This window comes from Alosa pseudoharengus, unplaced genomic scaffold (genome assembly GCF_046254945.1).
Source record: "Alosa pseudoharengus isolate Yale_2024_CS ecotype anadromous, Long Island Sound unplaced genomic scaffold, YU_APseudo_1.1 YU_APseudo_1.1_scf_24, whole genome shotgun sequence".
NCBI lineage: Eukaryota > Metazoa > Chordata > Actinopteri > Clupeiformes > Clupeidae > Alosa > Alosa pseudoharengus.
In genome coordinates, this window is record NW_027468689.1 from 17,513,245 (window position 1) to 17,527,621 (window position 14,377).

At 37.9% G+C, this 14,377-nt stretch overlaps 1 protein-coding gene across 1 annotated transcript; it reads left to right on the forward strand.

Moving 5' to 3' along the window:
- The first annotated feature begins 4,247 nt into the window (after window positions 1-4,247).
- LOC143142425 (uncharacterized protein CXorf38-like) lies at window positions 4,248-11,287 on the forward strand. The gene is made up of 6 exons (XM_076303293.1): window positions 4,248-4,519; window positions 4,855-4,986; window positions 6,446-6,571; window positions 6,897-7,049; window positions 7,330-7,497; window positions 10,258-11,287. The coding sequence occupies exons 1-6, from the start codon at window positions 4,322-4,324 to the stop codon at window positions 10,396-10,398; spliced, it is 918 nt and encodes a 305-aa protein (XP_076159408.1). The 5' UTR covers window positions 4,248-4,321; the 3' UTR covers window positions 10,399-11,287.
- Window positions 11,288-14,377: the final 3,090 nt, after the last annotated feature.

The following is a 14,377-nucleotide window of genomic DNA, read 5'->3' on the forward strand; positions in this document are numbered from 1 at the left end:
CCATTCATATAGGAAATAATGTATTTTTTTACAAAATATTCATATAAAAATACAGTGTGCATACAGTGACCATAAAAAGAGGTGTGCCCGATGAGTCCCATAAAGGATAACTATTCTGCATTGGTTTGGAGTCACTAGTTCGCATGGCTTGGGAGGTATTGAAAAAAAGGAGACCGTTTCTTATGGTAAATAATGTATTATCTTTAAAATATTCATATAAAATACAGTGTGCATACAGTGACTATAAGAAGAGGTGTGTCTTATTAGTCCCACATAGGATAACTATTCTGCATTGGTTTGGAGTCACTAGGTCACATGACTTGGGAGGTATTGAAAAAAGAGGACCATTCATATAGGAAATAATGTATTTTTTTACAAAATATTCATATAAAAATACAGTGTGCATACAGTGACCATAAAAAGAGGTGTGCCCGATGAGTCCCATAAAGGATAACTATTCTGCATTGGTTTGGAGTCACTAGTTCGCATGGCTTGGGAGGTATTGAAAAAAAGGAGACCGTTTCTTATGGTAAATAATGTATTATCTTTAAAATATTCATATAAAATACAGTGTGCATACAGTGATCATAAAAAGAGGTGTGCCCGATGAGTCCCATATAGGATAACTATTCTGCATTGGTTTGGAGTCACTAGGTCATATGGCTTGGGAGGAATTGAAAAAAAGGAGTCTGTTTCTTATATGAAATCATGTATTTTCTTTAAAAAAATTCATATAAAATACAGCGTGCATACAGTCGCTATAAAAAGAGGTGTGTCTGATGAGTCCCATATAGGATAACAATTCTGCATTGGTTTGGAGTCACTAGGTCACATGACTTGGGAGGTATTGAAAAAAGAGGACCATTCATATAGGAAATAATGTATTTTTTTACAAAATATTCATATAAAAATACAGTGTGCATACAGTGACCATAAAAAGAGGTGTGCCCGATGAGTCCCATAAAGGATAACTATTCTGCATTGGTTTGGAGTCACTAGTTCGCATGGCTTGGGAGGTATTGAAAAAAAGGAGACCGTTTCTTATGGTAAATAATGTATTATCTTTAAAATATTCATATAAAATACAGTGTGCATACAGTGATCATAAAAAGAGGTGTGCCCGATGAGTCCCATATAGGATAACTATTCTGCATTGGTTTGAAGTCACTAGGTCATATGGCTTGGGAGGTATTGAAAAAAAGGAGTCTGTTTCTTATATGAAATAATGTATTTTCTTTAAAAAAATTCATATAAAATACAGCGTGCATACAGTCGCTATAAAAAGAGGTGTGTCTGATGAGTCCCATATAGGATAACAATTCTGCATTGGTTTGGAGTCACTAGTTCACATGACTTGGGAGGTATTGAAAAAAGAGGACCATTCATATAGGAAATAATGTATTTTTTTACAAAATATTCATATAAAAATACAGTGTGCATACAGTGACCATAAAAAGAGGTGTGCCCGATGAGTCCCATAAAGGATAACTATTCTGCATTGGTTTGGAGTCACTAGGTCATATGGCTTGGGAGGTATTGAAAAAAAGGAGACCGTTTCTTATGGTAAATAATGTATTATCTTTAAAATATTCATATAAAATACAGTGTGCATACAGTGATCATAAAAAGAGGTGTGCCCGATGAGTCCCATATAGGATAACTATTCTGCATTGGTTTGGAGTCACTAGGTCATATGGCTTGGGAGGTATTGAAAAAAAGGAGTCTGTTTCTTATATGAAATAATGTATTTTCTTTAAAAAAATTCATATAAAATACAGCGTGCATACAGTCGCTATAAAAAGAGGTGTGTCTGATGAGTCCCATATAGGATAACAATTCTGCATTGGTTTGGAGTCACTAGGTCACATGACTTGGGAGGTATTGAAAAAAGAGGACCATTCATATAGGAAATAATGTATTTTTTTACAAAATATTCATATAAAAATACAGTGTGCATACAGTGACCATAAAAAGAGGTGTGCCCGATGAGTCCCATAAAGGATAACTATTCTGCATTGGTTTGGAGTCACTAGTTCGCATGGCTTGGGAGGTATTGAAAAAAAGGAGACCGTTTCTTATGGTAAATAATGTATTATCTTTAAAATATTCATATAAAATACAGTGTGCATACAGTGATCATAAAAAGAGGTGTGCCCGATGAGTCCCATATAGGATAACTATTCTGCATTGGTTTGGAGTCACTAGGTCACATGACTTGGGAGGTATTGAAAAAAGAGGACCATTCATATAGGAAATAATGTATTTTTTTACAAAATATTCATATAAAAATACAGTGTGCATACAGTGACCATAAAAAGAGGTGTGCCCGATGAGTCCCATAAAGGATAACTATTCTGCATTGGTTTGGAGTCACTAGGTCATATGGCTTGGGAGGTATTGAAAAAAAGGAGACCGTTTCTTATGGTAAATAATGTATTATCTTTAAAATATTCATATAAAATACAGTGTGCATACAGTGATCATAAAAAGAGGTGTGCCCGATGAGTCCCATATAGGATAACTATTCTGCATTGGTTTGGAGTCACTAGGTCACATGACTTGGGAGGTATTGAAAAAAGAGGACCATTCATATAGAATATAATGTTTTTTTTTTTTTTTACAAAATATTCATATAAAATACAGTGTGCATACAGTGACTATAAAAAGAGGTGTGTCTGATGAGTCCCATATAGGATAAATATTCTGCATTGGTTTGGAGTCACTAGGTCACATGGCTTGGGAGGTATTGAAAAAAGGAGACCATTTCTTATGGGAAATAAGGTCTTTTCTTTCAAATATTCATATAAAATACAGTGTGCATACAGTGACTATAAAAAGAGGTGTGTCTGATGAGTCCCATATAGGATAAATATGCTGCATTGGTTTGGAGTCACTAGGGCGCATGGCTTGGGAGGTATTGAAAAAAAGGAGAATGTTTCTGATATGAAATAATGTATTTTCTTTAAAATATTAATGTAAAATACAGTGTGCATACAGTGACCATAAAAAGAGGTGTGCCCGATGAGTCCCATATAGGATAACTATTCTGCATTGGTTTGGAGTCACTAGGTCACATGACTTGGGAGGTATTGAAAAAAGAGGACCATTCATATAGGATATAATGTATTTTTTTTTACAAAATATTCATATAAAATACAGTGTGCATACAGTGACTATAAAAAGAGGTGTGTCTGATGAGTCCCATATGGATAAATATTCTGCATTGGTTTGGAGTCACTAGGTCACATGGCTTGGGAGGTATTGAAAAAAGGAGAACATTTCTTATGGGAAATAAGGTATTTTCTTTAAAATATTCATATAAAATACTGTGTGCATATAGTGACTATAAAAAGAGGTGTGTCTGATGAGTCCCATATAGGATAACTATTTTGAATTGGTTTGGAGTCACTAGGTCACATGATGTCAAAGCTATTGACAAAAAAGACTATGAAGGTAATTCAGAAGGTACTTTTTAGACGGTCCCTAAGGTCGGTTGGGAGCAAGTAGACAGGTCATCTGTTTGTACATTGTCTGCAAACATGGGGTGAAACCAGCCGCATAATTTTTTTTTTTGAATATCTGTCGAATATCAAATATCAAACTAACTTCACCTCGGTTCGGTTGTCATACTTTTAAATGGCTTCGCAAGAAGTAGGCCTACATAGACCATAACTTGTACTACTGTCATCTTCTTTAAGAACTTTTCCCAATATTTCCCATAGCCTATATCGCTTTTCCTGAAGGGGTGTCTTTATTATTTTAACTCGCGTCTTCAGCTTCTTTACTGTTGACTTACTGTATTGATGCTTTACTGTATTGATGCTAGCCTTCTCGTGATATTTTAAGTAGGACTATTTGTAGAAAATATATATTTAATTAATTTTAACTGACCCGCCCGCAAATGACCCGAATATCATTAAAATATTTGGTTTATGACTCATAACCGCGGGTGACCTGCAAGCTTACGAGGGGAGTTGTGGGAGATTCAGGTAGGGTTGCGACTTTTTGGACTCGCCCACTCTGTCAAAGAGACGTGAATCATGTTTTGGCCTACAAACCTTTTAAAATATCGAAAACGGATCATTGATCAGGGGGAAAAAATATCATGGATCAGGAAAAAATCATTTTCCTCGGCCCTCCCCCCAGGCCAAAAAAATTCTCCTGGGCCTTCCCCTAAGGCTTAAAAATTTCTCTTAGGCCCTCCCCCCCCTGACGACCGGCCCTCCCCCCCTGTAAATATCGTACAGTCCCTAACTTCAAAATCGAAATAGATAACATTAACATTGCCGGAGGCCTACACCACTGAAAAATATAGCTACAAATGGCACGCTTTAAGGACGACAAATACCGTAACTGGCTTAAAACTACAGAAAGTTTTATCATACTGAGAGAAGGGATTCGCCCCTTCCTGGAAAACGAAACTGAAAATTACCACATCACCCTTCAGAGTAAACTTAGCAGCACTTTGAAAGAGGCCATCTGTCAAAATAAATGTGATGGAAGCGAATGTGAAAACAAAGTAGGTGCAGATTTTTGTTACTTTACTCTGGCTGGCATAACATTCAGTTGCATCATTCAGTCATAACTGACGGGCCGTTCACTGACTAGGCTACTAAAGAAAAGTATCTCCTTGTGTTAAATGTGATGGCTAAAATTTGAAGTATTCTGATCTGCCGTGCCAGTTCTCAAAATTGCTCTGAAATTGAATGTTATCGTAGTTATCGTTCTTGGCGGCCGTTAAATCTGTGCGGTATTTTATTATGCGCCAAAAGGAGGGTTGTAATCAATGTCCAGCCTATGACTGTAGGTCTGCATGACTTGGCTACTTTTCTCAGGACTGAGTTGCTTCCACAGATACCTGACTGTAAGGTCTGTACACCATGGAAAAAGGAACTCGTGGCCAATCATGCAAAAAGTAGGCCTATGATTTATTGGAACAACTGCATGCCGTATCTGTGGCCGAAAGAGAAATGGGAGGTGGCAAAGGTGAGTTCATTATTCATCATGTAGCCTACTGTAGCCTATTTAATTATTTAATTAAAAACCCAAATTGATATAGGCCTATTGTATTGAGCAGGAATATGGCGCATGCTTCTTTGGCTTTGAGCCTATCATTAGGACACAACTATCAGACAACTGCATGAAACAATTTCCCTCCAAACCCAGTCGCCTGAACAGAGCATTTGCAGGGCAGAGCAAGATGTTCTCCAACTCAGCCGGCTTCCGCCAGGGGCCAAGTAGGCACTCCCTGCCAGGGAAGGAGCAGGATGAGACACCACTTCACCAAGATTGGACTCTGCTTCCTTTGTCAGGATAAATGGCCCCTGTATCTTGGTGGAGTTGATGTCCTTCTGCTTCCTTGCTGTCCTGGGTAGGGAGTGCTGACTCCAGTCCACACGATATATCTCCAGCAGTTTGTTGATCAGGTCCTTGATTTCATTTTATGTTTTATGTTTTTTTTTATTATGATCTTTATTATTTTTTATTAAATTTTTTTGACTATTGTCAACTATTCTTTGACTGTTGCCCTTCTATGCTTTTATTTGATATTACTGTTTGCTTTCGTTTATGTAAAGCACATTGAATGACCTCGGTGTATGAAATGCTCATACAAATAAACTTGACTTGACTTTTATGGTTACTCCGAGATCCCAGTTCTGACAGCAATGTGAAGCAGGAACAAAGTGCTGTTTATCATCATGCATACAATAATCAAGCAAGAATCCCCGGATGCAGAAACGGAAAGAGAGGTCTTCAGTTGACAGACACTGATGGTGCTTAAATACTCTTAACTGGGAATTAGGCTTAAAACAGCAAGGAGACATGGGCAAAATGTCTGTCGTCCTCTCCCTCTCGCTTCTTCACCTCTGCGTCCTCTTCCTCCTGCTTCTTCACCTCCACCACCCTCTTCCTAGGCCTCCTCTAATTCTCACTCTTCTTACTCTTCCTGTTCCCTCCATTGTACTCCACATGGACATGTTACAGTTACACACATACTAGTCACAAAAGGAAGACACAGCACCATCACAAATCCAACACACACACACAGAAACACAGAAGTATACATTCACACTGAACACACACAATTATACATGGGATTGACCTACAACAACACATCACCCCCAAAGGCTGTGCTACCCCTTGCACACAATATTCAAATGACAATGAACAATGAAATGGTTGGAGCTTTGAATTGTCATAAGTGAATATGTTTTGGAAATAAACAGCCTTTCTATTTTGTAGGTTACAGGGTGTTGTAAGAGATATAAGATGTAAGTCAGGAAGTGGTTCTGTTGTATTTCTGCCATGCAAAGATGTACAGTAAAGGCTCAACGAGAGCATATTCTCTCAAAGCCTAAATGTGGTTTGAATTGCTATCTTATTTTTCTTATTTATTTATTCCTCCTTCTAAATATATGTCTGTGTCATCATGAATATATCTCAGGTGTACATGCCGAAGGGGCACAGAGGCCATACCACCTATGATGACTTTGATATTGCAGCGTTACTTAACCTAATGGGCCACTGTGCTCACTTCCGCAAATTTATTAAGAGCCAGCAAATACACAAGGTAATCTAAAAATCATCCAGATGACAGCAAAAGGGAATGCAACTTTCATAATGAAATTAATTTAAATGTTTATATTTTCTTCATGGTTTTGGCCACTGGTGTTGCCAGTGACCTTATATGTATTCTTCCTATTTTAAACAGACTTCATATGTTTTGTACTTTGTTGTCACAATCAAAGTATATTTCAGAGGTGTAGGCTATTTTCCATATGTTGTATGACACAGACAATTCAATAACAGTGGCTTAGTGAAGATGTGACCACAATTTAAAGGTATCATAAACTTAACCTTGTTTGTGTGTTCATTTGTATGGTCTCCTTTTTTAGGTGATTCATGTGAGAAATTGTGTGATGCATTCACCTAACCACACAGTGACCAACCAAGACTTTCAGGAGCACTTGGAAAAGATCAAAGATTTTGTACACCTCTTGGACAAATATGACAATGACCTAAAAATGCTGCCAGATGAGATTGACAAGGTAAGCAGCCAGTCAGCAAGCTAAACAGACATCTGCAGTATAAAATGCTTACTTTAGGTTTGATCTTTAAGGCTAGTTTGACTGCTTGTAATGTTTTTTTTTTAACTAGGCTACTTCTACTTTCAAGCTATGTATGTGCTACCTTGTATCTGCAACTGTAATTTCCACTATGTTAATGGAATGAAAAAAAAAATCAAACTGAAAAGAAGAAAAAATGAAAATATGTTCATCCTGTTTTTCCAATGAAGATGTAATCACAGCATAATATGTTCTTTTACAGTCATGTGAGGCAGTGGATACAGGACTTTGTTGTTATATGTTACAAAGTACGGCAGGAAATATCAAATATATACCGACAGTGGAACTTACAAAGATAGAGCAGAGAGCCCTGAAAGAGAAGATTGAATATTTGACTCAATGCTGTGAGGAGGACCAAGAAGACATCAAAGTAATGTATTCTTTAATTTGCATGGGTATGGTATGGAAGTGTAATGCATGCACTGCCCTCTTTTTCTTGGCAATTCAATACTTTATTATCTTGCTAATTTAGAGCATCAGCCATGTTTTATCTGAATGAATGACTTTTTATGTCATAAAGAGCTGCTTCTCTGAATCATTGAGTTTATTGTCTCATTCATTCAGAAAAAACAGGGCAAATTGTTTCTCAAGTGAATGAATAATGCTTCCATAGCATGGACTTAAAGACAGTCTCATTTAATTCACGTCAACAAGTTTATTCATTATTATATTTATTAGACCTACTCTATCAATTTTTTGTAGGCTATAGATTTTACCATGATGTTAATGGTAATATATACTTTTATTTGTCTAAAAAGTGTCTAGTACAAATACTCATACTGATGATGTGGAAATTATGGAGTTAAGGAGTGAGCCTTTAAGTTGTTGAAAAGCAGGAACACTTGGGCAAGGGTTTTTAGTTGTGACCCAGGTCCCATCATTCTGACTAAGGAAGCAACTTGAGGACCACTGCTGCATAAAGAAGGCAATTCCCATAGTGACACTACATTATTTAAAGTGGCGGTGAAGCAATAAACAATGTCAACGTTTTTTGGTTGCTTTCCTGGGTTAGACATGGTTTTACAAACACACCTGGTATGGGGCAAACAGGGTATCGCGCCAACGACTCTAGGCCTGGTGGGTGCTTTAGTTCTTTAGTCCTTTAGTCTAGAAAGAACTCGCACACCAATGTTGCCGATGCAATTTTTAATCCAAACAGTGAAAAGTGCAAAGTGCTACCAAAGTGTAAAACGTTTTCGATCCCATTCTGCAGTAGGGGTTAAGTCATTAAGAGACCTCAGACCAGCCTCAGACGAGTCCAGGAAGTGACGTCAATTCCGGATATAAGTACATAATTTACTTTTCTTTATAGAGAATACAGCGGGGAAAAAACTTGTTTTCTTTTACAGTTCATGGAAAAAATAGTCACATTAGGTAGAAGCTTTTTATTATTATTCATAATTCACAATTATTTAGTAAATAATCGATCGCGACTGACTGTCCACGTGATCTGCCAGAGTCAGCTGGGAGGAGCTTGTGACTCACGCATAGGGACTCACGGCAGATATTGCGCGAAATTTTGGTTTATGTCTATGGTTTAAATGTCCTTCCTATTCATTAACATGAACATGATGACTGACGAAATAAATGACTATGATGTTTAATAAACCATTGTAGGCATACATTTAACAAGTTATCATTATATCACAATTAAGTGTTTTCTGTAAAATCAGCAATAGGCATTAACACGTTTGCAGTATCACTGTTGCAGAAATCATATACAAGGATTCCTCTCCTGTTTGTACATTTTTGCACATTCCAACATAAGGAAGCAGCATGAGGAAACTTGGCGTTTTTCTGCCTTATTCTCTAACTAAGTCTGCAGTATCACCTAGTACAGCTGTTACACTTAATGCACTTCCTGCGACGGTCACTCGTCTCTAAATGACGTAACTCCCATTCAGACCATCATCAGGGCAAACAATCAAAGAGAAGAAACGCCTAGACTGCGTCTAGTTGACACTAGATCTGCCAATCAACTAGCCTAGCCTTTACAAACACACCTGAAATTCAAGTGGTTTTGCTGGAAAATGAGGTACTAATTCAGATTTTCATTTGGGCGCAGCCATCTTTGATAAAGGCATATAGTGACGTCACCAGAATGGTTTAGCTTCCATGGAATTATACATTTGACACTGTTGCTGCTTCACTATCCTACCTAAATAAAGGCAAAAAAGCCCCCAAATGTATACTTTAAAAAAACACTGTTGCAGGCGTAAATATGACGCTAATGTCAATGTGGATACCATAAGAACATTTTAAAACAACCATTACATTTAATATAATAAACACTCATGATTCATCATGCTAGATGCCTTCAAGGCAGATTAATCGTTTGATAGGCAGTGCTTTACCTTTCCATATCCCTATGGGACTGATGGACGCAAAGTGCATTCAAATTCACGTTCAATTCGAGTTGCTCACAAAGTACTCATCACACAAATATCACATGCATATCACATGAAACTAGACGTCCTAAGCTTTCAAATGGCAAGGCAATTAACTTGTAATGAAATTGAATCATATTTACATTCTGCATACAGCTCTGCATCTATCTCCACACCCATTCTTCTTATATCTATCTCCCATATCTCACAAACACACCACTCAACACATGACAATCATTTATCAAAATAAACAGACCTTTCTGAATGCAATGATGTAAAGCATTCTTCTGTACAATAAGCGTTTCCTGAGTAATACGGTTTTGAACTCATAAACAACCATTTTTGTGATGCCAAACCGTGGCGAAAACAATTAAACATAAAACCATGCTTTTTTTTCCAAGAAAAGGCTTACTTTTATGAATGATTTATATCGTTCATTGATGCTATAAATATGTATTTATATCACTGCTGCATTTCCACTTTAATGCATGGTGAGGGACTACGATCAGTGCCTTCACTGACCACTAGCGGGCCATGAACCAATGGTTGAAAACCCCTCAACTGAAGCATGATTGAGTATCCACCCTGACAGTACCACCCCCCCCCCCCACACACACACACACACACACACTTTGGAATAATGATCATGTATTTTAGCTGTGCGGAACAAACTGAGTATCCACCCTCTTTGAATTTTCAAAATAAATCACTGATGTTTTTAAAATATGTGTCTGTTGCTGCAGGAGAACATTAAGGGCATCTGGAAGTTTGTTCAGAAGAATGAGGACTTGAAGGTGAAGCTGGCACCACAGATGGAGCAGCTGCTCTCTAAGAACAGATGGCTTGAAGATTTGAAGGAGAGCACATTTTGTTATCTTTTTTAACAAATGGATAACTGAATGGCTAGTATGAGCAGACAGTTTGTTTGATTTCTTTCACTTTTGTTAAAAAAACAAACACAGCGTTAGAGGTGGGTAGTAACACATGAGATTCTCTGTTACATGGTCATAAGTATTTTTTTTCAATAACATGTAGTAGCTTCATTAACAGTAGAAGTTAATGCAGAATATTTTTTTAACTCTTAATGCACTGTACACTCCTTTACATAAGGCTACACATATGTATATATTACATTACATTATTTTTATTCATACATGCTTAACTTCTAGCCTACAATGTCACCTGCTTTGGCTAAATTACTACAGACAATGCCTCTGGTTCATATGTCAATGGCAAGGCCATGGAGAACCAGGGCACTAAGGTGTAGGGTGTAGCTTTGATCTCAGCTTTGATGGGGACACGTCAGCAACCAACACCCCCCCCACCACCTTGACACCATCAGTAATATTGAATATTGTGTATGTGTATAGTGTAATCATTCACATTAGAGGCAATCCTAGACTTTGATCGACTCTCCACACACACACACACACACACAGACAGACAGTGATGGCTTACGTCAGGAATTCATATAAACTTATTTTGGTAATAATTTATAGTATGAACTGCATAAATACTAATAGCTAAACATAATAGTAAATTATTACTTTTGTCTTTATATTTGTTTTGTGTAGGTCTGAGTGCCTGTCACTTTAAGAAGAACGTGAAAGTAATTAGCTTTCAGTGTCACGGTTTTATAGCCTAGAAATCTATAAGCACCATAGCGGCAAAACCAGGCTACGGTTTTAGGCTAGTGGAAAATAGTTGCGCATAGTGCAAGGATTTGTGGATGCAATTCATCATGTTTTCTGTCATTAGATAAAATAAATGTTCAAAAAACTAACAATTCAAAGAAATTATTTCATTTCAGAAGGGATGAGTGTCTCTCAATGTTCATTTATATGAGTATGGAAATGCATGGTTTATCTTTTATTTATTTGCATTGTGCAGGCTACACTCACAAATACATTATATACACCGAATATAAACCGGAAGATGTCTCATCCATTGTTTATTTCGACTGCAAGAAAAGGTAATTACAGTTTTTCTCAGTCATTTTGGTGCTCTATCACTATTAACATTTGCACAGCAGTTAGTGCATTTCTCAAAACAATTAGTGCAAGCTGCAAAACCAAGTGGATAACCTGCAAAAGCACGTCACTTGCTCAAAATGGATAGTCCATTCCTCAAAAGCAAGTATGTATGTCAATGAAACTGCCAGTGTCATCAAAATGAGAAGTCTTGACATCGTTTACGAAAAAATAGTCAAATGACTTTTTTCATGTTTTCATTATGGCAGTTTATTCTCTCAGTGTTTTCCCATGCAAAAAAGGTCAGAACTCGGTGACACTACCTGAACATGCTCAAGACAGCACTATACAGTACTTGTACAGCCATTTGAAAACTACAAAGTTACAAATTGCTGTATGGAGAGCAAGTCAGTACAAGACACTGAATATGTAGCCTACGTTTCAAATTTTTACTGTCATTGTGACAGAATTTGATAACTAGTTCACCAATTTTGTATGAAATGGCTCAATGAAATGAACTAGCCTATTCGTTTTATTGGGAACGACTATTCAGCATCCAGGCTATAGTTAATTTTGACTGACATGACAAAGCAACTAATACATGTCCAAAAGCATTTGCAATTTGTTCAGAGGAAGGAGAAATGGCTACTATGATGTGTACAAATGGCTAAATGTTGTGGAGGTTGAACTAATAGCACCAAAGCGACTGAGAAAAACTGTAGGCTACAGTCAGTGTCAGTGACATAACTATCATGATAGCGGACTTCTATTCTGCTATTGTGACTATCCATGCTTTACACACACCTAATCAACATGACTTCGAACTTTGGTTGAAAGGTTACAGAAGCTAGTTTAACCGTAACCAGTATTTACAAAATTGACGTTGCCTAACTTTCTCACATGGCTCGCTCTTAGCAGCGTCTCCGCTTTCTTGTGTTGCGTGTGTCACATGACAGCAACCAGCCTATCACACTGGGGCACTTCGCCGTTCTACTCAGGAAGACGTAGACGATACTAGGCAACGGATGGTCCTGCCAACATGCTTCTGGAACCTGCCCTGGGAATGTGCTAATGTGGAGGTGTAGTAGCCTACCTATCACATTATAGACACGGACATTTAGAAGAGCCCAGCAAATATGGCACGCTTCGGCGATGACAATTACCGTAACTGGCTTAAAACTACGGAGAGTCTCCACACACTGAGAGTAGGGCTGCGCTCTTTCCTCGAAAAAGAAACCGAAACTTATCACAGCTCACTTCAGGATAAACTCGGCATCAGATTGAAAGAAGCTACCTGTCAAAGTAAATGTGATGGAAAAACAAAGCAAAACAAGGTAGGTGCATATTGTTTTGTTTCTCTGAATATAATTTAGTTGCATCATCTGGTTATAACCGTCTCTGCCGAGGTGCACCAAATTCTGTGACCTGTCGAATTTTGTGACTCTAGAGGGCGCTGCTTTATTGGAGTCTGAGCTGTACTGACAGTGAGGCAATTCTGTTATGTGTGTAATTCTTGTAAATCTTTGAAACATGGAACATTGACCGGGTGTGGGTATATTACTCCACAGTGCCGGGTGTGGGTATATTACTCCACAGTGCCTGTGTATCTTCCCTCTTTCTACTATTTGTAGAGTAGAGCTAAAGCCTACCCCTCACCACTCCTGTGTAGCCTAGGCCTACAGGTGGATTTCAGCAGGACAGGTCACATATGATACGCTACTGTCAAATTATGTCACTGTAACTCTGCAGAAAAAATGCCGTGGAGGTCACAAACTGCCTCCTTGTATATCAGTTTGAGGTGCCAAAAAGGATATTAACAGACAATGGCAAGGAGTTTGTCAATAATGTTTGCTGATGTAAATGGCAGTGTACAATATCAGTTAGGGCTGCACGATATTAGGAAAACATGCGATATGCGATAACATTATTGAGTATTGCGATAACGATATAACTTGCGATATTTAAATATTTAATGTTTTTCTCTATTCTACTTGCTGCTAACATAGACTGTAGGGTTGGGGGGAGGGGGGGGGTAAATGTATAATTACAGAAATAAATGTATAATTTTCTACATAAACAATATAAATATACTGCTCAAAAAAATTAAAGGGACACTTCAATCATACACTGGATACACCACTCTGACACTGTTTGGTTCTGAGCACAAGAAAAACTTTTAAGGCGAGTGTTTTATTTTGCAAGAACTGTCAGACATTCTGTGAATGTAGTTTGAGAATGGAGAGAAGGGTGGAAGGTTTAAAAAAAAATGGGTTTTAACAATTGTGAAAAACTGTAAGTGTTCCTTTAATTTTTTTGAGCAGTATATTATGTAGCCTAGGCTTTATATGGCCTGATGAAAGTGGACAGCTAAGATACCTACTGACTAGGCTATCGAAGTTGTGTGGAAGATGTGCTCCAAGAAAATCCTCGTAAAAGGCGGATAGACAGCCAATCTGAATACTTGTGCACCAACCAGCGGAATATTCCACATTGCCAGCCTTGGCTGGGCCTAGCAAAAAAGCTAGGTCTACTTAAGCTATATCGCTGCGGTCACTCATCTAAAATCTTAAGTAGCCCAGTCTAACCTCATACGCTGCGCATCCCACGTTATTAGGCTACCGTCATGCCGACTACGAGGGCAGCGGAAAGTGAAAGTAAGTGGCTGCGATCGCACAGTCCAGGCTAACGAAGTAGGCTAAACAACTTTTACAAATAACGAATCCTGATTACCTCTCTGCTGCTGTCTGGGGATTTTGCTAAATGCAAATCATGAAATACAAGCCTTACAGTGAAAATAGATAGGCTATCTTCTGATCCTATAACAATAACGAAAGAAATTGTTTATTTTAACACGGTGGAGAAGGACGCATTTGGCGCTGTGTTTGTAATACGT